This window comes from Malus domestica, chromosome 07 (assembly GCF_042453785.1).
Source record: "Malus domestica chromosome 07, GDT2T_hap1".
NCBI lineage: Eukaryota > Viridiplantae > Streptophyta > Magnoliopsida > Rosales > Rosaceae > Malus > Malus domestica.
Window position 1 is genome coordinate 5,172,628 of NC_091667.1, and position 25,615 is coordinate 5,198,242.

At 37.9% G+C, this 25,615-nt stretch overlaps 3 protein-coding genes and 1 pseudogene across 17 annotated transcripts in view; 2 read left to right on the forward strand and 2 right to left on the reverse strand.

Annotated features, from left to right (window-relative positions):
- LOC103438610 (putative disease resistance protein At3g14460) overlaps positions 1–5,072 on the reverse strand; it is a 39,750-nt gene extending 34,678 nt beyond the window's left edge. For 4 of the 14 annotated variants that reach the window (XR_011582610.1, XR_011582608.1, XR_011582603.1 and 1 more), the window contains exons 1-5: positions 2,528–5,072; positions 2,241–2,347; positions 1,419–1,655; positions 673–1,336; positions 22–148 (exon numbers count right to left, since the gene is read on the reverse strand). Coding sequence is in view for 3 of the 14 variants with exons in the window: in XM_070824515.1 (XP_070680616.1) it covers positions 2,547–4,928 (2,382 nt within the window). In the remaining 11 variants the exon portion in view is untranslated. Of the gene's footprint in view, positions 1–21; positions 149–672; positions 1,337–1,418; positions 1,656–2,240; positions 2,348–2,527 lie in introns of those variants that run through there. The other 10 variants (XR_011582611.1, XR_011582609.1, XR_011582604.1 and 7 more) reach the window with 7 other exon arrangements.
- A 150-nt stretch (positions 5,073–5,222) lies between these two features.
- Positions 5,223–6,407, reverse strand: LOC108171028 (putative disease resistance RPP13-like protein 1). Its single transcript, XM_029105307.2, has one exon. It carries the CDS (start codon positions 6,405–6,407, stop codon positions 5,223–5,225), a length of 1,185 nt encoding a protein of 394 aa, XP_028961140.1.
- Positions 6,408–11,770: 5,363 nt separating this feature from the next.
- On the forward strand, positions 11,771–16,463 carry LOC114825962 (ATP-dependent DNA helicase Q-like 4A). 2 transcript variants are annotated; one of them, XM_070824517.1, is made up of 6 exons: positions 11,771–11,897; positions 13,736–13,911; positions 14,230–14,394; positions 14,482–14,612; positions 16,054–16,257; positions 16,346–16,463. In XM_070824517.1, the coding sequence occupies exons 2-6, from the start codon at positions 13,780–13,782 to the stop codon at positions 16,416–16,418; spliced, it is 705 nt and encodes a 234-aa protein (XP_070680618.1). In that variant the 5' UTR covers positions 11,771–11,897; positions 13,736–13,779; the 3' UTR covers positions 16,419–16,463. The 2 variants fall into 2 exon arrangements, with proteins under 2 accessions (XP_070680618.1, XP_028961141.2); XM_029105308.2 differs by lacking the exon at positions 11,771–11,897 and having other exon boundaries at positions 13,430–13,911.
- Positions 16,464–18,428: 1,965 nt separating this feature from the next.
- LOC103423397 (phospholipid-transporting ATPase 1-like) lies at positions 18,429–23,233 on the forward strand (annotated as a pseudogene).
- Positions 23,234–25,615: the final 2,382 nt, after the last annotated feature.

Consider the following 25,615-nt stretch of genomic DNA (forward strand, 5'->3'; position numbering starts at 1 on the left):
AAACATCATTCCTGGGGTTACCTATCCAATTGAAGGAGAATCATATTCATGCCACACTGCGGGACAACCATTCATGGACAGCTAATTGATGGACGTTTAAATCATTGGCCTTAGATAATCCAATCATTACAGTTCCACAGTTTGCTATCTGCATCAGCAAAGCCGACGAACACGTTAGTGACATTTTTCTTTAAAGGAAAAAGAAAACAGAACAAGAAAGAGATGCAGTATGCTGGGCCGAAACAATTCAATAGAAATTTCTGCAGATACATGTGACAAATTTTTCTCCTCTGCCCTGTTCCTTTTATTTTAGTAATTGAACTCTGAAACTTTGAAAAGAATTCAGCAGGATTGTTCACTCACTCTTTAAATCTTAGATAGGGGATGAAACAGGATACTCCTTACATCATTTAAGTTATGAGCCAGCACTATTTATGTGTGTGTGTGTGTACACACACACACACACACACACACACACACATCAATCATTAAAGTTATGAACCAGCACCATGTATGTGTGTGTGTGTGTATAATGTGTCTATATATATATTGCAACAAAAAATATGGCGAAACAACTATAAATGGTTAACTACAAAAATGAAAGAAAAATCGCTATGTAGATTTTATGTAGAAAAGTTGAGACAATCAATATAACAAATAAAGATAAAGTACCTGACATTAGAGAGTTGAGAGTGAAATGAAAAGCAAAAGTTTTGGTGATAGAGAGAGAGAGAGAGAGAGAGAGAGAGATCATATCATGATCACTTTGTCATCTATCTTTATGCAAGGAATATGAGCTATCTTTCTCCATTCTTTTCCCTTCTTGTTCTCATACCTCTTCTTCATAGAGGGGCATCTGGTGATGTTCAGGAAAGAAATAGATGCCGGAAAACCCTGTTTTGGCAGGAAGTCGAGACTATCACACCTTCCAATATATAGCTTTTGAAGAGAAGTGCGGTGTTGAAGTCCATTTCTGTCGCAGCTGTTCCTTGAGCAACATCTTCAACACATCCTCGCTGCTGATCTGAAATCTTCGAAGGGAGACAAGTCGTTGCAAACCCCAGTTCTCCACTGAAGGCCTCAATTTCTCACAATCTCTATTATGAAATGTTTGTAGGTTGGGAGGCAAACCCCTTTCACCAAATGACACAAGATTTGGAAGATCCCAGGTGCTCAATTTTTGAAGGGTGGTGTGGGTGTGCGTATGCTTGGGCAATAACTTCATATTATCGATCCCCAGACTCCGATATGAAATTTTTGCTATCGCATCCCTTTGACGTTGGCCAATCTTTCATTTTGCTCCCCAATCCATCCCCTCGATGTCCTGGAGGAAAGACTGAAAAGATCTTTTAACTTGAAATGCAGAAAACAGGACAATTACAAAATTATAATTTGCATAATATGTATCTTCTACTTACTTTGTGTTAAGAGCCTCATCACAGAGGAAATTTAAAAGCTTAAGGCATCATATCCATCCTCACCTCCACTAAAACACTCTGCGGGCAGATCCTTCAACCTTAGCGACCCTGGACGCAGAGATCAGGTTCTCCAAATCTTGGAACCATGAGCAGTTGGTGCTTGCTTGCTCTAGAGGCCTTAGGAATAATGCCTTCACATTTGTCCCTACTTTTCCCATTTATCATCGCAATCAAACTCTGAAAGTGGAAACAAAATTTAGACATGATTTGACAAGGAAAGATAGCAATGTGAAAGTTTTAGTGGGAGCAGAGTAGTAATCACTTGAGGTGTACCAAGATGCAAAATAATAAGAAAATTTAGGAACCAGTTTTCCTGAATTTCTTATTCCTAAAATATTGAGTAAACAACTCTAGTAGAGAAATTCAAATTTTACTTGTGATGGAAAAGAATATATATATATATATATATATATATATATATATATATATATATATCAAAGTCCTTCACAAAAATTGCTTGTTTCTTCTCATCGATATTGAATGCAGATGTCAACTCAAGCACATTCCTTTTTCATACCTTGTCTCAGAAAGATACCTCAAATTCAAAGTTGAAGATACTATAAATTAATGAGTGATCAAAGAAAACAAGCATATGTCTCAGTGGAACCTAATTAGCACAGCTTCTTCAAATTAAATTCCAGTTTGTTACGCATTCAAGTTTGACAATCTGGATCTTTTCCTCATCTTAAGATGAATGTGCATTCTACCACGCTCAAATCATATCAGTATGAGAAAGGGAAAAAAAACATCATCCAGGGTTACCTCCTCGCCCATGCAGGAGAATCATATTCTTTACAGATAGCCATGGCACGATTCAACAACTGGTAATTTATGTAAGCAAACACACGTTGCCCTTGGATGATATTGTCCTGAAATTTAAAGGACCACGGTTTTGTTAGAGTAGCGTAGTTGAATTAAACAATTAAAAACTGACTGATTCATTGATTAATTAAACAGAGTATACGTATAGATGACTGTAAACAATTGAAGAGAAACTTCTACAGAATCTGAATCTTGGTTATGGAACGAAAATGGTGGTATGTACGTACCTGACTATGACTTGAGGCCTCAAATGATGACTTGATCGTCTATCTTGATGCAAGGAATGTGAGCTATCTTGCTCCACTCTTGTCCCGTCTTCTTCTGACAACTCTTCTCCAGGGAAGAACACTTTTGGATGCTCAGACAAGAGAGCGATGCCGGCAAACCCTCTTTTGGCAGGAATTCGAGACTACGACAATCCCAAATTTCGAGCTCTTGAAGAGAAGTGAGGTGTTGAAGTCCCTTTCCCTCCAAAGATTTCAGACTTTCCATTCCAGAGATTACGAGAGAGTGAAGAGTGGTAGGTAGCAGCTGTTCCTTGAGCACCGTCTTCAACAGATCCTTGCGGCTTGAGATCCGAAATGTTCGAAGGGAGACAAGTCGTTGCAAACCCCAGTACTCCACCGAAGGCCTCAGTTTCTCACAACCACTGATTGCAAATGATTGTAGGTTGGGAGGCAAACCCCCTTCTGCAAATGACTCGACATTTGGAAGATTGGATATACTTAAGTCTCGAAGGGCGGTGAGGGTGTGTATTCGGTCGGGCAATAACTTCAAATTCTTGCATCCACAGACTGTAAATCGAGCCAGTTTGGGAGTGCGCAATCCCCCGTGGGGAAAAGAGACCAGATTTGGACAGAAATAGATAAGGAGATAGTCGAGATGAGTGAGATTTTCGTCATCAGCTCCTTCTCCAATGGCAAGGGATTCTAGATTTTTACTGCCCCAGATATAAAGAAATGAAAGTTTGGGGAAAACGCCCAGCGGGAAGGACCTCAGTGAATCACAGCTGTCCCTCAAATCCAAATTTCGAAGGGATGTCAATTTGGCCATCATCTCATGAGATAGGAATTCTAATCTCCTGCAATTTTCTATTCCAAGATATGTCAACGAAGTGGGTAGACCGTTTCTCGGGAACGACAAGAGTGACGCGCAGTTAACGAGACTCAAACTTTGAAGACAACTGCTGAAGTGCGGCTGCAAGCAATCCGTGCGACTAAAAATTTGAATCTCAAGCGTCCGAAGCGAGGACAGCGACTCCGTCTCTAGTAACGACGATAGACCAGGGCATCTAACTATCTTCAGTTGTTTAAGAGATTGTCGCAAGGACTCCGTGTTGAAGATGAGAGACCAAGGTATCCATCTTGTTCTGGTAGCCCTTTCATGTAGAACCCCGCAGTCTGACACCCAAAGCTGTCTCAATGAAGGAAGATGATCGGGCAAGTTTCCCTTCAGCTTCGGACAATTCTCTAAAATGAGCACCTCAAGACGAGGAAAGTCTGGAGATTGACCTCTACCTGGACTCGACAGCCATTCCTCCCACTCCGGCATCTCTTTGAACTCTAGCTTCTTGAGAGATTGAAATGGTTGACTTAGAGAAGCTCCATTACCCCCGTAGAACTCAACACCAATACTCACAACAGTTTTCATCCTTTCTATATAGAGCTCTCTTAGAGCGGGTAACCGCCCAACTGGTGGCAATGAGAAGCAAGTACTACAATCACTAAGACGCATGACTTGTACGTTGGAGAAGGAAGAGTCTCCCAACCAATACGGAAAGCTGGTTCCACCATAAAATCTGATGGTCAGCTTCACGAGATTCACAGAAGGCTGTAGGCTTTCAAGTACGTGTCTCTCTTTTATGGAATCATCTGCTTCCTCACGACCCCATGCCAACTCTACTTCGTTGAGATCTTTCTTATCCTTCAAATTGGCCCCCAAGGCATCTATAGGATTGACGACATTTTGTAGATTCAAGATAGAGAGTTTTCCTCGAAGGTTCGACAATTGCCCCAGTTCACCAATGCCACCCGACCTAGTAGATTCCCCCAACACAAAAGCAGTCAATGTTCTCAAACTTTTTAGTCTACCCATTTGCACCGGCATCTCTTTTATACAAGTTCCACTAATATCAAGATGACGCAAATTAATCAATTTCCTCATGTCTGCAGGCAATTCAACAAGAGAGGAACAACCGACCAACAATAGAGTTTGCAAATTGTAGAGAGTACACAACGTATCTGGTAACTTTTTTACTGCAGTGTAAGAAAGATCAATGTAGCGCAAGTTTAAGTGTTTACCAATGTTATCAGGTAATTGCGTGATATTTTTATATCTTGACAGCGACAACACTCGTAAACATTTTAGTGCTGGTAATAAATCATCTAGAACCTTTATGCTTACATATAGGCTCTCCCATTGATGGTATGGTCTTAAAGACACGGGAAATAAGGTGCGCAAACACTTAATTTCATCCAATGGCTTAAATCTTGCAGCAGTATCAAATCTTCCTCTCATATATGACAAATGCCGAACTCTTTTAGGAACTTCATGCGACTCTCCCTCATCCAACCAAAAACAAAATTCTCCAGACACAAATCTAGCCAAATCATTAATGAGATCATGCATTGTGAAACTTGATGATTTCCAAATTAATGATCTTTGAAGTAGTGATCGTGACAATAGTTCATCAAAGTATCTATCACCGAGCTCTTCCAATCCTTTACTGTTCTCATCTTGTGGAATTAAACCCACTGCCAACCAAAGTAGAATTATATTTTTCTTTTCAAATTCATAGTCCTTTGGGAAAATTGAGAGATAAGCAAAGCATTGTTTTAAATAAGTAGGGAGATAATGATAACTCAATCTTAAAGATGGAAAAACACTTTTATCAGTATGCAATATCTCCCAAAGATTGCTATTCTATATGTGACTCCACTCTCTGTAACTTACATTACAACCTAAGAGACCCCCAAGTGCTTTTGCAGCTAAAGGAAGACCGTTGCACTTGCGTGCAATTTGCTTACCAATTTCTTCCAAGTGTGGATGTGCACTAGGATTTTCATTTCTAAATGCATGTTTTCTGAGCAACAACCAACAATCATTATGCGACAAATGTTTCAAATAGTGAATAGGACCGGTGTGCACAATGGATGCGACACTTTTGTTCCTTGTTGTCACTATGACTTTACTTCCCCTCGCCCCATAAGTAAAAGGAGCCCGTACAAGATCCCAATCACTATAGTTGTCATTCCAAAGGTCATCCAACACAAATAGGAACTTTTTCTCCCTCACGTGTTCCCTAAGTTCAACTTGAAGCAAGCTATCTTGAAGACTGCAAGGTTTTGAGATAATTGATTCAATAAGGGTTTTAGTTACCCTCATAGCATCAAAATCTTCGGAAACACAGGCCCAAGCTGTAACATCAAAATGCTCTTTTATATTTTTATCATTGTAAAGGAGCTGAGCAAGGGCTGTCTTACCGACCCCACCCATTCCCACTATGGGGATTACTGATATGTGGCTGCTACTTGCATCATCCGATAGCAACATTCTTTTCAACTTCTTTTTATCTCCATCCCTACCACAAGCACTAAAGTCATGCTCAACAAAAGATGTTGTGGGAGTTTTTTGAGAAACCTTCTCCTTAACGCCTCCTATAAGACCAAGGAGATCTTTTTGTTTCGCAAGGTGTTCCAACCTTTGGAATAACTCTTGTATCCTACCATTCATGCCTTGACAAAAAGGATTAAAAGAAGTAGAGAGGAAGTTCCACACCTGGGACGTCTTTTTGGTTTGATATTCATCAGCTTCCACCTTGCTTCGCAAAACTTCAGTATCGATCTCAGCCAGCAGGTCCTCGGCATCGAAGATGGCATTTTTGAGCTCGTCGAGCCACTTTCTCACACGAGGTTTCTGAATCTGCTTCTCCTCTGCATCATCGAGCACTGCATCGAGGGTAAGAAAAGTCACCTTCAGTTTCTCCAAGAGTGAATGGTCAAGTTTTTTCCGCCGGAAGAAGTCCATGAACTCCCCAGAAGTAATCTTGTCGCCCAACGTCCGGATGGAAGCAGAGAGAAAAGCCTCTCCAATCAAAGCTCCTGCCATGTCAGTCTCTCTCTCTCTGTTTTTTTTTTTTCCTTCAAAGAAGTGTTGAGGTGAGGAAGAATAAGAGACTTAGGAATATAAGCTTGATTTCGTTTCGGAGAGAGACGACTTGATTTTTTTTAAGTCAATAATTCAGTGGACCCAACACTTTAATCATAGAGACGGCTTTGATTAATTTTGGTCAATACTTCAATATCTTTTTGTTGTCAAAGTCAATAATTGAATATTGAACCCCACACGTCAATCATAGTCTTATTCCCTATAATTTAACTGAAAATTTCCTAGCACTACCAGTTGTTGTGTGTGAGAGTGTGGGTGGGATGACAATTTCCTAGTAATTAACCGTAACATGATTGTTGTCTGTTAATACTAGAAATCGCGTTGGGATTTTGCTCTTCAAGTGCTGTGTTGCAGATGCGGTTGAACTCAAGCAAAACAACGGTCGCTTAGCCTAGCCATAAGTTGAAAAAGTAATTTGCATGAAACGGACTCATTCACCGCCTGACGTCTTGATTTTAATGTAACATTACAATGTCGTATGAACATCAAACAACTTACATGTAAAATTGTATTTTTAGACCGTAACAACACAATAACGGCGATACTCGTTTCATATTATGTCATTCTCCATAATTTGCATATGTGATCAACGAATCCGGCCATGATTCGGCCTTTTGCAATCATGATCCAGCCATGATTTGGCCTTTTGCAATCATGATTCGGTCATTTGCTTTAGCTTTGAAGATGTTGGTGCATTTTTATAGTAAATTTCCGAGCTGATGACTTGCAAACAAATGACCTATGAAATATGACAAAGTAAGGAAGTGACTTTTTGTAACCGGAAAAAAAAAATTGGACGGTAAATTTAATAAAATGTGGCCCAAAATGATTTGACAAAATTAAGGGTATTTTTATCATTTTATCCTTATATTACGGAGATTTTTCACAGAATAATCAAAATGATTGATGGTAGATAAATTCATCTTATGAATCAATTCTATTGATTTTAAATCTCAACTAAATTGAGAAGTTATGATAATTTCAATTTCAGCTGAGTGAATGGTAAGTTTTTTTCGGCCGGAACAGGTCATGAACTCGTCAGAACAATCTTGTACTGGATGGAAGAGGAGAGAAAAGCCTCTCCAATCAAAAGCTCTTGCCATTTTCTCCCCCTCTCTTATTTTATTTTTTTGTCCTTCAAAGTAAGTGTTGAGGTCAGGAGGTGAGGAGGAACAAGAGACGACTTGATACACTTTTTTTCTCCCTCACACGTTAATCATAGTTTTTTATTTTTTATTTATTTTTAACATATCATAGTCTTAATTCTTATAATTTAAGGAAAACTAATGAAAATGACTTAAAAACTTTGAATTTTAACGAAAAGAATAAAAAGGTGTTATAAGTAAATAGTACTATAATAAAATTTTTAGAATAAAAATGTGATTTTTCGTTAAAATGAACAATACCAGAAAATTTTCGTTAAAATTTTCAATAATTTAACTGACAATGACAATTTCCTAATATTTGGTGGTGTGAGAGTGACAGAGTGGTGTGGGTGAATTTCAGTGGATCCCACACGTTAAAGTAGCAATTACAGTGACTTGGTTAATTAATATATTGCAGTTGGATTATAAACATAAGAGAAATTTTTCTTTGTGTTTGGAATATGAGTAATATACCGCATGTTATTATATAAGCAAATAAAAATTTTATTTTTTTAAGTTGTTAATTTTTTACTATAAGTATCTCTTTACTTGTATAGTGACACGTGATATATCACCCGTGTTCCAATCGCACTGAAAAATCTTTCACTTGCTAGGTCTTATCACAGGTATATGGGGAGATCAAATCTTTTAGGGAACTTTAACGAAAAGCTCCCGGTACCGTTCATTTTAACGAAAAACCACATTTTTACACTAAAAAGTCAATTATGGTACTATTCATGTTACTTTTTATGTTGTCATTATCGTTAAAACTCAAAATTTTCAAGTTATTTTTATTAGTTTTCTTAATTTTTTATGCTCAAAATAGGTGTGGTCTTTACCTCTAATCATTATTTGATGCACATTAAATTTATAAAAACAAAATTAACAAAAATTAAATTTATAAATAAATGTCGATCAATAATTAAAGCTAGAGAAGCCACACTCATCTTAAAGACAAAAAAATTGATCACATTCTAGGGATCAAATAAATTGTAAAATAGGGGAACTTCAACTCGATTCCAAACAGGCAACAGAACTTTGTCTTTCATCAAAGGACTTGGATTGTCTGCCCTCCCATTTCGGTGCCCTTTCCGTGCCCTCCTATTTTGTGTGGTCACGGTTAAGCCACGTTAATATTTTATATTATTTTTTTATAAAAATAATAAAACAAAAAGAAATAGTAATATAAAATGTTGACGTGGCTTAACCGTGACCACAAAAACAGAAGGGCACGGGGAGGGCAGACAATCCAAGTCCTTCATCAAAATGTTGTCCTCGAAGTGCGCACCCTAGCCATCCCTTCTTCTGGTTGTCCACCCAACCTTTTCAATTGATTACTAATTTCTTCTTTTGCAGCCGTCCAGATTAAAATGAATAAAAATGAATTAAATTAGTGTCACTCGTCATATGAAGATAAATACGTGTTCACTCAAAAGGATAATTACAACAAACAAAGTAATATGCGTCAATCTCAAATAACAAACATATCATTAAAAATAAACAGCAAGATCATGCATCTATGAATCATAATTTTTAGAGTTTACTACCTTCTTAATGAGATGACTCCAAGTTCTATTAATTTTGAGCCACATAGATATTATGATGGATGAAAAAATGAAGGCAAAAAAGCAGCAATGTTCCGTGACTTATGAAACACCCAACTTGAAACATGAAAATCTGAAAGATAATTCTCTAAAAACAATTTCTTTTAAAAGAAAACTTAGAAGGCCTCACTATAAACATAAACGATCTGGGAGGGAAGAAACATTCGGGAAGAGGGAGAGAGAGTTTAGAGATGTGGTTTTGTGGTGTTTGGTACGTGGAGTGAGACAGAACAGATTCGTCTCATATTTGATGTGACAAAAAACGTGAAACGCACCTATCCTTAGAATGATTTTTAGTCTAATTTTTGTACCACACTCCCTCATAAAAAAGACTTATTCCACTCCAAAACGAACTTATTTCACCCCATGGAACATAAAAATACTCCTTCTGTTTTTTAATAATTCCACACCAAATCATAAAAACAAACCCACAAACCCTAATCTTGTGTCTCGCTTCTCTTCTCGTAGCCTCTCTCCTCTCCTCGTTGTCTTCTCGGCGGAGAGGCTCCATTCTCAACTTCGTTCTCTGCCTCTCTTCTCTCGTGGCAGCATCTCAGCCTCTCCCCGCTTTGATTTAATTGTCAGTTTTTCTGGGTTGGTTGTGATTTTCCTCATTCAACTGACCACGGTTTTCTAAGTGTAGAAGTTGAAAACCCTATAAATTTATGGGTTTTTACTGAAATTGAATTTTCGTTCCACAAGCTTTGTACTGTTTGGGGTTAATGGTGTAATTTAGAGGTATACACCGTTTCTGTGTTTATGTTTATGCAACTATTGGCTGCGAAAATGAATCATTTCTTAATTTTTCCTTCTCATAAGCTAGAGAATATGGCTGCTGCGATGAATGTAAAATAATTACCCAGAAACACATTATGACCCAGAAAATCTAATAAACTTCTTCATTACCAACAAATATTAATATTCATTAAGCGTTAAGTATAACAAATATATCATAAATAAGCAAGGATACGTTGGCTGTTTAATCTTTTTGTTCATTCCGTCTTGCGCGTACCAAACGTGAAACAAAACAACTGCCTCAATTCAGCATGCGCATACCAAACATGTGGGAATCATTGTTCCATCCCATTTTATCTCGTCTACGCACTAAACGGTATCTTAATTCTTTTTAAATTTGAATTTTAAATTTTTTAGTCTAATTTTATTTTTTGCGATTTTAAATGCCCATAAACTAACCGAATTGTGGAGGAAAAGTGGAGAGATTTAAATGTAAGAGGAAATTATAGTAATAGTCTCTCAACTTTAACCAATTGAAGTAATAATTCTTCAACTAAAAATCCACAACTATTGGTCAATTTACTCAACAAAACGTGCAACTATGGACATTTTCGTCAACTCTGTTATAACTTTCGTCAAAATGAGGATAAATCAAAGGGCAAATATGAAAACCAAATGAGAAAATTATAGCAATGGTGCCTTGACCTTAATCCAATTATAGCAATGATCATTCCAACATGACTCATTTTGACATAATTTTGATGGAGTTGACGAAAATGATCATAGTTGCATGTTTTGATAAGCTAAGGGATCAATAATCATAAATTTTTAATTGAAAAACTATTGCTCCAGATGTTAAAGTTTAGACACTATTGTTACAATTTGTCTTAGCAGCAATGTGGTATTTTGCCATAAATAAAAAGGAAAACTAATGAAAATTGTATGAAAACTTTTAAGTTTTAATCAAAAGGATAAAAAAGTGTTGTAAGTGAATAATATCATGAGTGACTTTTTAGAGTACAAATATTATTTTCGTTAAAAGTAAACAGTGTCAGGAGTGTTTCGTTAAAAATCTCTGAATAAAAGTCTATTACATGATTGGCTAAAATTAAAGTTTAATGGGGCAATTGATAGTAAATTTCAAGTTTTAGGGGGAATTCGACAAATAGTTCAATGAAACTAAAAATCATAGAGTTGAAGAAGATATAACCTCAAACAAATTATTTGGTTTTAAGGAAAAACAAGTATAATTGAAGCAAAAGAAATGTATCCCGCCACTAATCATCGCGCCTTCTCTTGAAGCGCTTACTCTCTCTCTCTGTCTATCTCTGAGTTGCCGTAGCATCGACCACCAGGTGCTCACTCCGCGTCTCCAGGTGCCACTAATCACCGCGTCTCCAGGTGCCTCACTCCGCATTCAAATGTGAAGCATTTCTAGGGTTTCATTTCAGCAGGGCGTCTTCGGAGTGTTGCAATTTTCAAGTTATAAACTTTTCCCTTATCATCCCACTTCCAGCATTCTCAAATTTGCCATATTTTCCTTATCTTCAACGCCTTTGTCCTTTTAGCAGAAAGCCCGTCGCCGATTGATTCAATCCGTAGCAGATTTTGGCGCGAAGAAGCTCCATTGATCCCGAATACACAGATGTGTTGGAGCAATGAATAGGGCACCTCATATGAGGCAAGAGTAAGAGGAACAAAGAAATAGCCTTTTTACTTTGCATTATACTCCCGTTGCTTCCATTGTTATTTATTCGGAATTCGGGTATGTGCAGTCGTCCCAATCTGGGTCAAGATTTCTGTGCCCAGACGCCTGTTAAAGCTAATTTGTTGGAACATGTCAATGCACTTGATAATTTCTCGTGCCCGCATAGTGTTCTGAGCTCAAATTTTATTTTCTCCTTACCAACACGAAAGCCTCTTGCCGAAGAGGCAATGGTTTTCGGGTATGTCGCGGTTATAAGTGTTTTGTTTTCATTTTTGTTTGTTTGTTTTTTTTTTTTTGTACTGTTATTTCATTTTATCTTGAGGATTACTTATTATTTGGTGACAACTTGACATCAGTTTTTGTATTTGGTGATTGTGGTCTTTTGCTTGGGTAAAATATAGCTCTTGTGTTTGTGTTAGTTACATGATTTATTGTTTGTTTCAGCTAATTTTAAGTTTCATCTTACCTTAGCGATCAGGGCCGGTTCTGAGATTTTAGGGGTATGGGTCCCTGCATAAAAGAATCCCGCTATAGCGAAGCTAATTTATGTGTCTATAGTTGTATTAATATGGTATCTAAATAGCGTATTATTACTCATGAGTTATGGTTCAAATCAACAGTAATCATGAAAGTAAAACACAATTTAGAGCTAAACCATCAGAACCAAACTAAGAAACATAAAAGTGATTCCTCTAATACAGATGGAGGCCATATGGTAAAGCAATCTATATTTGGCGCCAAAATCTTGCGGGACGCACAAAACGTCGCACAAACGGCCTTTGCGTGACGGCAAGTTGCGCGACGTCGGTCTTGGTCGCGCAAAACAAGTTTGCGCGACGTAGGTTCAGTTAAGTCGCGCAAAACACTTTTGAGTGACGTCGGTCTTCGTCGCGCAAACTTCCGTCGCGCAAAGTCCGTTTGCGCGACGCTTTGTGTTTGACGTCACGCAAACATACTTTGCGCGACGAATTTGGCTGCGTCGCGCAAGTTTTCGTCGCGCAAAGTGTTTTTTCTACTAGTGCATTATTCTCTTATTCACATACAAATCCTAAAAAAGTTCCCTAGGATGAATTCTTTTTACGGAAACCAAGTTGGTACATATATACATATGATATCATCATTTAGGAACCCCTTCAGATTGGGGGCCCTGTGCAAGGGCACGTATTGCACATGCCCAAAGCTGCCACTGTTTGTGATAGATATATATAAATATAGGAATCACTTCCCAAGAATGGGGATCCCCTCTTGACCGTTAGATTTGGCTTTAATGAAATTATGTGGTTGAGATTCAGTGACCTGTGATAATCTCAACCACAGAATTTCATTAAAGCCAAATCTAACGGTCAAGAAGGTATCCCCATTTTTTTTGAAAAATGGGGATCCCTCTTGGGAAGGGGCCTGTATATCATTTTAAGAATGGATGCCTTTGTGAATTCCATTTTTTGTTTTCCTCGAATCAATCATTTCTGACTGTTGGATACTCCTTGTTCTTGATGGTAGACATGGATTTTTATACAACTAACGATACTACTACCTCAAAGCATTTAACCTGGTATGTATCTTGAGTCTATTTGAATATATTTTTTTCTTTCTAATAAAGGTTCTCTTTATGCTTTTAGCTCAATGGCTTGTCCAATTCAAAATACTGAAAGATACAGAATTCTTGAGTCTATTTGGATGAGGGGTAGTCAATCTCATTTGTCTTTTTAAATTGGTTATTTGGTTTTTTCAATACTTTTGACAAACTGGGGTTCTACCAGCCCTTTCCTGCCAAAGTTTTTCTGGTTTGGCTTTTGCTTCTGAATGGGAAGATTTTGGCAGGCTTGGCATGCCCTTTCCAATCTTCAGATTTCTTGTAGGAACTACCCAAAACCTGAAAAACTCTTCTAGTTAAGGATGTTAGTGCCGAGTATCGTCCTGATGTTGGAAGAACTGCTTTGCCAAGCTCATGCAACATTGACAAGAGTCGCGTGCATATGCAAACGCATCAATACATTAATGGAACTAATACCAGGAACAGTGAAGCAGGAACTTGTTTGGGCAACCCGCTTCCATCAAGTAATTTTAATGTTGCAGATGCAGGAAAAAATCTTGGACGGCAAAGTCAGGTCAGAGCATCAATGGTCAACAGCTCTGATGCTCGGGTGTTGGATGGATCACTTAGCAACAATAGTGTTCATACCAGCCAAGGGAAAGACTCTGCAGAAGTTTTTGTTAATGACCTGGACGACGATGATGATGACATACTTGAGGTAATTCATATCTGTTTTAGTCTTTTAGACTCTGCAAAAGATTTTGTAATTATGTGTTGAATAAGGCTACTGCCGTAAAGATCTAGATGGAAGTTCACTAACTAGCATGTGGTTGTTACAGTTCTACTAAGTGCTATTTTGTATGGTGACCTAATTGCTTCTAGTCAATCCATGTTACTGGTTATCTATCATTTGGACTACTTGTGTGTAAAATTTGAACATGGTGTTATGTTTCTATTTTACCGAAGGCTTATGTTGTGGTGTCTTTGTTCATGCAAATGTTGATTTACTGGTTATCTATCTTTTACTTTGGTTCAGAATATTGATGTTGACCAGATAGTGGAACAGTACCAATCAAGTTGCACACCTCAACCATCAAGTTTCAAGCTTCCACCCATTACTCCCTTTATAGATAAAGATAATAGACAAGAGGCGACTAGTTTGCCACCAGAATTGTGTTCAAATTGCAGTCATGGGTTTAAGGTATGCTTATCATCCATATTCTGCTTTTTGTGGCTCCATTTAATCATGTGGGCAGCTTAATGTGCCTAATTCCTGAATCTGATACAGATAGGACTTTGCCCAGAAGCTGGAAGTCATTTGCAGGAAATGAAGGATACCCTAATTATCATATCAAATCAACTGCTTGATGATGTTAATGACCTCAGCCCAGAACAAATAAATAAGCTTCGCCAAGATAGGTTTGCATACCACCCCCTTTCATCTTGATTTGATTTCCTTTAGAGTCAAGGTAGATCTTTTTAGAGGGGATTGTGGATAAAAATAAATAAGTGAAAGAAAAGAACTGGCGGACAGGGCCGACCCTGAGAATTTGGGGGCCCCAGGCGAGTCTTCGAAGTGGGGCCCTAAAATTCTCTGATCTCCGGTTCTTTGTATATTGATTTGTATAAAAAAGAATTCGCTAAATACATAAAAAGTTCTATTTTCACATCAATATCATTAAAAATTAATATCAAAAGAAGATAAATATACAAACATTATTTAAACATTACATGATTCACGTTTCACAAATGTACTAAATGTTTGCAGTCAACAGTCTAAGATTGAGAGTGAAGAACAATAAAACTTGATCATCAAGAGAGTAAATAACAATAAAACTTGATCGATGAGTATAATAAATTCAACGCCAACTGTTTCTCTTGTGTTTTTTTTTCTTTTAAAATCAACATCACACTAACGAATTGAATATTAAAATAATCCATTGAATAAAAAGTTATTTAAAAGAAAAATATAAATTCAAAGTTTTGATTACCTTAAAGTACAATATTTAAGACCGTATGATAGTTGGTTTAAACATTCAATAGAAATAGAGAGAATGGGAAGTTGGTTTAAACATTCGATATAAATGGAAAGAATGAGAAGTTGAAAGAAAAAAGATTGTAAAGAGACTTGAGTTTTATAACTTTATATGCATTTGGACAGATGGATTGGAAGTAAATTTGAAAAACAAGAAAAATTTAGTGACTAAAAGACAGCTTCGTGTTTCGAACTCAACACCGGCATTAAATTTGAAAAACAAGAAAAATCTAGTGACTGAAAGACAGTTTCGTGTTTCGAACTCAACATCCCAAAAGAAAAATGAAGCCAACATTTCCACTGCACTAACAAATGAATTATGATATTTCTTACCTTTTTTTGTATTTATATGTTAATTACATGATATAAAATTTTTTTGGGGCCCTTCTGAAGTGGGGGCCCTATGCGGGCGCCTACTTGGGCTACCCTCAGGGCCGGCCTTGCTGGCGGAAAAAGTTCTGATTTACCACAAGTCATGTAGCATGCAACAAAAGCTTCAGAATGTTATTTTTGGATTTTTGGTTTGTTTTACATTTATTATTATTTGTTATATTTTACAAAGAGATAAAGAAAACAGTGAATTCCCATTGTTAGGTTACAAAGAGATAAAGAAAACAGCAGCTTGATAAATATCTTTGTAACAACTCATTGGATGAAGAAAGACGAAAGTCACATTTTTCTGCATCAAAAGCAACTCATTGGATGAATTTATCCAGTTTCTCAAAAAAAAAAAAAAAAAAAAAAAAAGCAACTCCCAGGCCTTTCCAATGTGAAACACCTCAACAAGCTGCATTCAGGACTGATCCCATGAGATTTGATTCACAGGTTCATCCACATAATGAGTCTGGAGGATATGAAAGATGTAATTCATCATCAGTTTCATTCTCTTCTGTTGATAGGCTTGGTTTCTCATCTTGTCCTGTTGAGAAGGAACCATGCATTTCAAAGTTTGTTGAAGTTAACTACATTGAAGGTTCCAAGGACAAAAAATGGAGTAGTGATAATTTTCCGTGGACCAATAAGCTGGAGGTGCTGGTCTAGATCATTTTCATATTTCGTATTTGTATTATCTTTCATTGTTATATTGTAATTGTTGTTCTACTGCTACCACTTTCAGGATGGTAACAAGAAAGTGTTTGGAAATCACTCTTTCCGTCTCAACCAAAGAGAGGTCATTAATGCTACGATGAGTGGCTATGATGTTTTTGTTTTAATGCCAACTGGAGGGGGTAAGAGCTTGACATATCAGGTAAAAGAATTTTTTTTTTTGGAACCTCTTATGAGATATGGTCATATCCGTTTAAGGCTTACCATATAAACTGTTCACTTAGGAGCAGATATATTGTTTGGTCATCTTAAGTCTCTAGTCTTTATTTGTATGGTCATGCTTAGTTTACTGGTTCAGTTTCTTTACCGCAAGCTCTTCAACATTTGTATCATCCATCAATATGTAGGCCAAGTACCTTGCATCTCCATCATTTGTTCGTTGTAGAGTAGTCTCATTCTTTACAGTAAAGTAGCCATTAGACTGTCTATACTATAGAGTTTACTTGGGTTTATGTATCTTGTAGCTCCCTGCGCTAATTTGTCAAGGAATAACATTGGTTATTTCTCCCCTTGTGTCACTCATTCAAGATCAAATAATGCATTTATTGCAGGTAATGTTTCAGTCCATCCTTTAGTTCATTTAACTGCTTCACTTCCTGGTATCTATTACAATGTATGCTTATGTCCTGTTCTGGTATGTGCTAGGCAAACATTCCCGCTGCTTACCTAAGTGCCAATATGGAGTGGACTGAACAACAGGAAATACTTAGAGAACTAAATTATGAATATTGTAAATACAAGCTGTTATATGTCACCCCAGAGAAAGTTGCTAAGTGAGTATTTGTTACCTAATATGCTTGCGGACATGTTCATTTGTATTCTCTCTGTTACTTCAAAAACAGCACTTTATTGGTAGGTATAGTGTCAATAGAAAGGTACTGGAAACTAACAAGTGTGTTATTTACAATTACTATATGTGATTTAGCTCTTTCAGTAGTCGAACATGACAAATATATCTTACAACTGAAATAAGTAATTTGTGTTGTATGCTATTTAGGGAGGGAACTGTTATTAGCACTCCAAAAATCTCATTCTACACTCCTTGCAAGTGTATTTTTCTTTCTAATTATGGAAAGTTTGGAGTGCCAAATGAGATTTTTGGAGTGCTAATACCAATTCCCTTTAGGGAATATTATTAAGTGGCATTTATTTCTGGCTGTTTATTGTTGGAATCATTGAGAACACTAAACACTTTTTATTTAATTATCTTCTGTTACTTGAATACCCAGCCTTATAATAATTTCTGTTGCAATTGCAAATTGAACGATTGTTATAGTGTAAGTACTGTGTCCTAATCACCGCGCTGACTCTCTCTCTCTCGCTCTCTCTCAACTGAAATCTGAGTTGCCGTGGTACTTCTCCAGGCGCCTCACTCCGCATTCAAATGTGAAGCATTTCTAGTGTTTCATTTCAGCAGGGCTTCTTTATATTATTGCAATTTTCAAGGTGTAAACTTCTCCCTTATCATCCCACTTCCAGCAATCCCAAATTTGCCATATTTTCCTTAATCTTCAACCCCTTTTTCCTTCTCGCAGAAAGCCCGTCACCGATTCATTCAACCCGTAGCAGATTTTGGCGCGAAGGAACTCCATTGATCCCGAATACACAAATGTGTTGGAGCAATGAATAGGACATCGCATATGAGGCAAGAGTAAGAGGAACAAAGAAATATCCTTTTTACTTTGCATTATATTCCCATTGCTTCCTTTGTTACTTATTCGGAATTCGGGTATGTGCAGTGCAGTCGTCCCAATCTGGGTCAAGATTTCTGTGCCCAGACGCCTGTTAAAGCTAATTTGTTGGAACATGTCAATCCACTCGATAATTTCTCGTGCCCGCATAATGTTCTGAGCTCAAATTTCATTTTCTCCTTACCAACGCAAAACCCTCATGCCAAAAAGGCAATGGGTTCCTGGTATGTCGCGGTTATACGTGTTTTTTTTTTTTTCATTTTTGTTTCCTTTTTTTCTACTGTTTTTTCATTTTATCTTGAGGATTACTTGTTATTTGGTGACAAGTGACAACTTGACACCAGTTTTTGTTTTGGTTGGGTAAAAATATAGTTGCAGGATTTATTGTTTGTTTCCGCTACTTTAAGTTTCATCTACCTTGGTGATCAGGGCCAGTTCTGAGATTTTAAGGGTATGGGTCCCTACATAAAAGAATCCCACTATAGCAAAGCTAATTTATACATCTATAGTCGTATTAATATGGTATCTAAATAAGGAATTATTACTCGTGAGTTATAGTTCAAGTCAACAGTAATCATGAAAATATAACACGATTTAGAGCAAAGCCATCTGAACTAAACTAAGAAACATAAAATGATTCGTCTTATACAGATGGAGGCCATTATTTTTCTTATTCATATACAAATCCTAAAAAATTTCCCTTCGATGAATTCTTTTTACACAAACCAAGTTGGTACATACATACATATGATGTCATCATTTAGGACGGCAAAGTACTCAGTTTTAACATTTTTGCCTAGAAATTTGTTTGAACAGTTTCATAGGGTAGCATACATATATTTTCTTGTGATTGCTGTGCTCAATCAGCTCACCCAGCTGGCGGTTTTGGCCGTGGAGTTTCCATATTGCCATTGGCATTTGTGTTTCTTGTTACTTCTGTTAAGGATGCCTACGAGGACTATAGGCGGCATTGATCTGATAGAATTGAGAACAATCGTCTGGCATCAGTTTTGGTTGGTAACCAGTTCCAGTCGAAAAAGTGAGGCTATACCTTGTGATATGGTACTGCTTTCGACGAGTGATCCAACTAGGGTTGCTTATGTGCTGACTATCAATTTAGATGGGGAGTCAAACTTGAAGACGCGGTATGCAAAACAAGAAACCCTCTCCAAGTTGCCTGATAAGGAGAAGATTACTGGGTTGATTAAGTGTGAAAATCCCAACAGGAACATCTATGGCTTTCACGCATTCATGGAAATTGATGGGAAGCGGTTGTCACTGGGACCCTCTAACATTGTACTTCGAGGGTGTGAGCTTAAGAATACTCATTGGGCACTTGGAGTTGCTGTATATGCCGGTCGTGAGACCAAAGTTATGCTCAATAGCTCTGGAGCCCCATCCAAGAGGAATCGCCTTGAGACCTGTATGAACTTTGAGATCATTTTGCTCTCTGTGTTTCTTGTTACTTTGTGTACAGTTGTCTCATTATGTGCTGCTGTTTGGTTGAGCCGCAACAATGATAAGTTGGATGACATACTTTTCTACAGGAAGAAGGACAACTTGGATGAGAAATTGGACGATCATAACTATTATGGATGGGGTTTAGAGATTCTTTTCACGTTCCTTATGTCTGTCATTGTGTTCCAGGTCAAGATCCCCATCTCGTTGTACGTTTGTATGGAGCTTGTCCGGGTGGGTCAGGCTTACTTCATGATCAGGGATGGTCAAATGTATGATGAGGCCTCTAATTCAAGATTTCAGTGCCGAGCTTTGAATATCAATGAAGATTTAGGACAAATTAAGTATGCATTCTCATTTCTCAGACAAAACTGGTACGCTGACAGAAAATAAAATGGAATTTCAATGTGCAAGCATTTGGGGAGTAGATTATAACGGTGGGAGAAGCAGTTTGGAGCAAGTGGGGTACTCTGTTGAAGGTAATAAATGTTTTTCTTTTGATTATGTTTTCTTCTGATTAGTACTTCCAATTGTTTTACTAGTTTGCAATTTCTTATTTTTCTTGTTTGGTATCAGTTGATGGGAAAATTTTGAGGCCAAAGATGAAGGAGAAGGCTGACCCAGAACTTCAGCAATTACTCAGAAGTGGAATGGACACAAATGAAGGCAAACATGTGTACGAGTTCTTCCTGGCATTGGCAGCTTGTAATACCATTGTGCCTCTTGTTGTAGACACGCCTGATCCAAATGTGGGATTATTAGATTACCAAGGGGAGTCCCCAGATGAACAAGCATTGGTTTATGCTGCTGCCGCCTATGGTTTTATGCTTATTGAATGAACCTGTGGTCATATAGTTATTGATATCCAAGGGGATAGGAAAAGGTAATTTGACAACGTCTTTTTAATTAATTTATATAATATATAGATACTTTTGACTTTGAGTAATCATGCTTGTGTAATCCCTGTGATTACAATCTAGTAAATTAATACTGAACTTCCTTTAGAGAATGAAGACCTTTTATTTCTCGTTCATAACTTACCATAACCGGGCAGTGCAGGTTCAATGTCTTGGGTTTGCATGAGTTTGATAGTGATCGGAAGAGAATGTCGGTTATATTGGGGTGCCCTGATAAGACTGTCAAAGTCTTTGTAAAAGGTGCTGAGACAACCATGTTCAGTGTAATAGACAAACGATTGAACTTGGATATAATACAATTACGAGCAACAGAAGCCCATATTCATGCTTGCTCCTCTTTGGGTTTGAGAACACTTGTGGTAGGCATGAGAGAACTGAGTGCTACAGAATTCGAGCAGTGGCACTTGTCTTTTGAGGAAGCAAGCACTGCTTTAATTGGTAGGGCTGCTCTACTTCGCAAGGTTGCGGGCAACATAGAAAACAATCTCGTTATACTAGGTGCCTCTGGCATTGAAGATAAACTGCAACTGGGGGTGCCTGAAGCCATAGACTCTCTAAGAACAGCAGGGGTTCAGGTATGGGTTTTGACAGGGGACAGGCAAGAAACTGCCATATCAATCGGCTACTCATCAAAGCTTCTAACAAGAAGAATGACAGATTATAATTAACAGTAGCTCTAAGGATTCATGTCGAAGGAGTTTAGAGGATGCTGCACTAATGTCTAGGAAGCTCGTGACGGTGTCTGCAGATACACACACTGACGGAGGAAACTCTGGACATGGTGGTACTCAAGTAGCTTTAATTATTGACGGCACCAGCCTCGTGTATATTCTTGACAGCGAACTTGAGGAAAAGGTAATTGCTTTTAGACCTATCTATTTAGTTTACTACATATCTAGACAATGCCATATGTGTTTTTTTATTGTGAGATGATGTCTTAAATGCTGATCTAACATATTTTAACCGTAGCTCTTTGAACTAGCAAGTAACTGTGCTGTGGTGCTTTGTTGCCGAGTGGCTCCATTGCAAAAGGCTGGAATTGTAGCCCTTGTGAAGAACAGGACAACTGATATGACACTTGTCATTGGGGATGGTAAACACTATTCTATTTATTTTACTTATGTAGATATCTTATGTTTCCAATACCAGAATTAGTATCTTATGCCCACTCTCATTTACATTTGGTGTTGACAGTAGAAAGTTCTTTTTGTTATCTTGATAGGTGCTAATGACGTTTCAATGATCCAAATGGCTGATGTGGGAGTTGGCATCAGTGGCCAAGAAGGTCAGCAAGCTGTCATGGCATCAGATTTTGCAATGGGGCAGTTCAGATTCTTAGTTCCCCTTTTATTGGTACATGGCCATTGGAATTACCAGCAGATGGGCTACATGATATTATACAATTTCTATAGGAATGCAGTGTTTGTTCTTATTTTGTTTTGGTGAGTAATACTTCGTTGGATAAATTATCATTTAGTTACAAATTGTTGTTCTGCAGATTACAATTGTTTTCCTTGAGCCTGAACTTTGACTTGGACTTTGTTTTTCTTTTAAAAATTAAATTAACAAAATACTAGGGAGAGGATTACACATGGTTGTCTATGTTAGAATTCACTGTCATTGAGAGGAAGAATCTCTGGCTTCCATTATAAAAAAATCATCATCTAATTTCTAGCTAGAAATCTTGTGGAAATGACATTTGAACTTGATGCTAAAAGTTTGAAGCTAGTCAGATTTGGATACATTTGCGTCAAAGTAGGTCTATGTGTTACAAATTATAATTGACGTTGAGATCATGCTGTGACAATTTTTTAATTTTTGTGGAAAGGGAGGACTGAAGGGAGCTAACCAGTAAATGAAAATAAAAGAAAGAAGAATCTGTATGAAGTCTTTCTTATTATTGTAGCTGATTATATTTCGTGTGGTCCTTGTAGGTACGTGCTCTTCACTTCTTTCACTTTGACAACTGCAATCACTGAATGGAGCAGCATGTTGTATTCTATAATCTACACTGCAGTACCTACAATTGATGCTATACCTTCCCTGGTTGGCTACTGGTATGCCCTCTAATCTAGTTGTATTGCGTGTATATCTTTATTTTTGCACAAACATAACGGCGTGTATGACACCCGAACTTGTTTAAAGTTGCACAAACAAACATAACTGCATCTAACTCGTGTGTATCTTTATCTTTGGTTAAGTGTTAAACTCATTATCCGCAGCTCATGGTAGAACATGATATTTGTTATCTTTTTCCCCTCTCTCCTAGAAATAGCGAACAAGCCATCTAAGAAATCGCCATTTCCAGTTTTATTATTGTACTTTTTTTTTTTTGTTGGAGCAAAAGCTCCGCACACATTTCTGAAGTTGTCTATGGCACTTGCATTTGTATATTCTAAACTTTGCACTCCAATATAATTTGACAGGGCCATTTTTCAAGTCGCAAAGACTGCATCGTTTTGGTTATGTTTGTTGGCAATCGTCACAGGCGCGATCGCTCCACGCTTTGTTGTAAAGTTTTTGTATCAGTACTATAGACCTTGTGATGTTCAGATTGCAAGAGAATTTGAGAAGTTTGGCAATCCAAGCGCGTCAAACCCCGCACAAATAGAGATGGATGCGATCTTGGACCTGCGTAGGAGATGAGAAGGTGATATTATTGCTTTCGACATCTCCTTTTTTGTATCTTTTGTAAAAATGTTATTCTTTAGGCTGCTTCAGAGTATCTCTCTCCTAGTTGCCTCATTGTTCATTGTTTGCTATCCGAAGGATAGGGTTTGTAACTTTGTAGTGCTAGCCTTATATTTTGTGTTCCTCTTTTGTTTTGTTGTACCTTAAGATTCATTCGGTGTAATTAGACTTGTTTAAAAGAGAAAAAAAAAATTAGACAATCGATACAATACATGAATTTTACCACATAAGTTTTGATTGTGTTCAGATTGAATCCTTCATACCAACTTGAAATTGACCAAAAAATACAGGGGTTTCAAGTGTTAGAGAACAGATGTAGGACAGTGTCCTACATCGGAGATACAAAAAATAATATATGAATTATACGTGGGAGGTTCACCGCAAAATATCACTAAATTCTTTTGTGATAAAACTTACACTTAGTAATAGATGGTAGGCAACATGATAAACCTCACATCTAGTAATGATAGGACTAAAAAGTGTCATGGTATTGCTGTAAGAGCATGTTATTCTTCTGACACAAAAAGTTGTGTTTGCTCCGGCATAATAAATGAGTTATTGGTTTGTAATCCCACCCCTAGGAAATGAGATAAAAAAAATAGGGATGTGCCATCTACACACCCTTTGTTAATTTTTGTCCGTTGATCTTTTTCAATTCATTCAACTCCGCCTATGTCTTACATGGCCGGTCCCAAGCCCGGATAAAGGAGGAGGGGGAGGGCGTCAGGTAGTCGACAGCCGGCACTCCATGATCACGTCGAATCCTTATGAAAATGAATCCAGAACAAAATTGCGCTAAAGCTAGGGCGTCACCCGTAAGTGGCGCGCTGTGTGGCCCGAGCACAGTGATAAGTGAGCAAGGGTCGCTGTATCTCCATTGGCACCCGGATGCAGTGTTAAATGAGCAAGGGGGCCATAGAAACTTCTTTTCGAACGACTCCACTCAAAGTTGTTTGGGAGCATATGCTCCTATCAACTTTACCCGGGACACACAAAAGAAGTACTTTGATCCTATTAGACGGGGGAGGGTGAAGAAGCTAGGACAGAAGGGTAGAGTTCAAGAGAGCAAAATGCGTTTAGGAACGTGGAATATAGGAACCTTAACGGGAAAATCTATGGAAGTAGTGGAAGTTATGGTGAGGAGAAGGATAAATATTATATGCCTACAAGAAACTAAGTGGGTTGGTAGTAAGACAAAGGATCTAGAAAACTTAGGGTTTAAACTTTGGTATTCGGGCACAAATAGAACGAGAAACGGTGTTGGCATCATCGTGGACAAGACCTTGGTACAAGATGTTGTAGATGTCAAGAGGGTAGGAGATAGAATCATGGCAATCAAGATTGTAATAGGACAAGAACTTATCAATGTGATTAGTGCGTACGCACCTCAAGTAGGGTTGGATACGAGTTCGAAGGAGAAATTTTGGGAAGATCTTGGAGACTTGGTGCAAGGAATTGCTCAGACGGAGAAGTTATTTATAGGAGGAGATTTAAATGGACACGTGGGCAGGGAGACAGGCAACTATGGAGGTTTTCATGGTGGCCATGGTTTTGGGGAGAGAAACGAGGATGAGGAAGCTATCTTGGATTTTGCAATGGCATATGATCTCTTCTTAGCCAACACCTTCTTTAAGAAGAGAGAAGAACATGTGATCACCTACAAAAGTGGGTCGTCAAAAACACAAATAGATTTTCTTCTAATGAGGAAAGGGGATCGTATAACTTGTAAGGATTGCAAAGTTATACCAGGAGAGAGCGTGGCTAATCAACATCGCTTGTTGGTGATGGATGTACATATCAAAAGAGTAAGACAAAAGAACAAGACTTGGAAGTGCCCAAGGACTAGATGGTGGAATCTAAAAGAAGAAAAACAAGTCATTTTCAAAGAGAAGGTAATCACCCAATGTGTGTGGGATAGAGAGGGGGAAGCTAGCCAAATGTGGGATTCCATGGCTAGTTGTATCCGAAAAGTAGCAAAAGAGGTATTAGGAGAGTCCAAGGGCTTTGCCCCACACCAAAAGGAATCTTGGTGGTGGAATGAGGAGGTACAAACAAAGGTGAAGGCTAAGAAGGAATGTTGTAAAGCCTTATACAAGGAGAGGACCGATGAAAATGGTGAAAGGTATAGAAAAGCGAAGCAAGAGGCGAAGAAAGCTGTTAGAGAAGCTAAGTTAGCGGCTTACGACGATATGTATAAACGACTAGATACCAAAGAAGGAGAGTTGGATATCTATAAACTATCTAGAGCAAGGGAAAAGAAGACAAGGGACCTAAACCAAGTGAGGTGCATCAAGGATGAGGATGGAAAGGTTCTTGCTACAGAGAACGCGGTTAAAGACAGATGGAGAGGTTATTTTCATAATCTTTTCAATGATGGACATGAAATGAGTGCTTCTTTAGGGGAGTTGAGTAACTCAGAAGAGTGTAGAAACTACTCTTTTTATCGTCGAATTCGGAAGGAAGAAGTGGTTGTAGCTTTGAAGAAGATGAAGCATAAAAAAGCAATAGGCCCAGACAATATAC

Bases quoted from the DNA above. Each gene is read 5' to 3' on its own strand.
- LOC114825962 (XM_029105308.2), top strand. From the start codon at position 13,636: ATGCAAACGCATCAATACATTAATGGAACTAATACCAGGAACAGTGAA. The intron at 13,912-14,229 runs GTAATTCATATC...ACTTTGGTTCAG, and splicing joins ATGATGATGACATACTTGAG to AATATTGATGTTGACCAGAT. The intron at 14,613-16,053 runs GTTTGCATACCA...TTTGATTCACAG, and splicing joins AATAAGCTTCGCCAAGATAG to GTTCATCCACATAATGAGTC.
- LOC108171028 (XM_029105307.2), bottom strand. From the start codon at position 6,407: ATGGCAGGAGCTTTGATTGGAGAGGCTTTTCTCTCTGCTTCCATCCGG.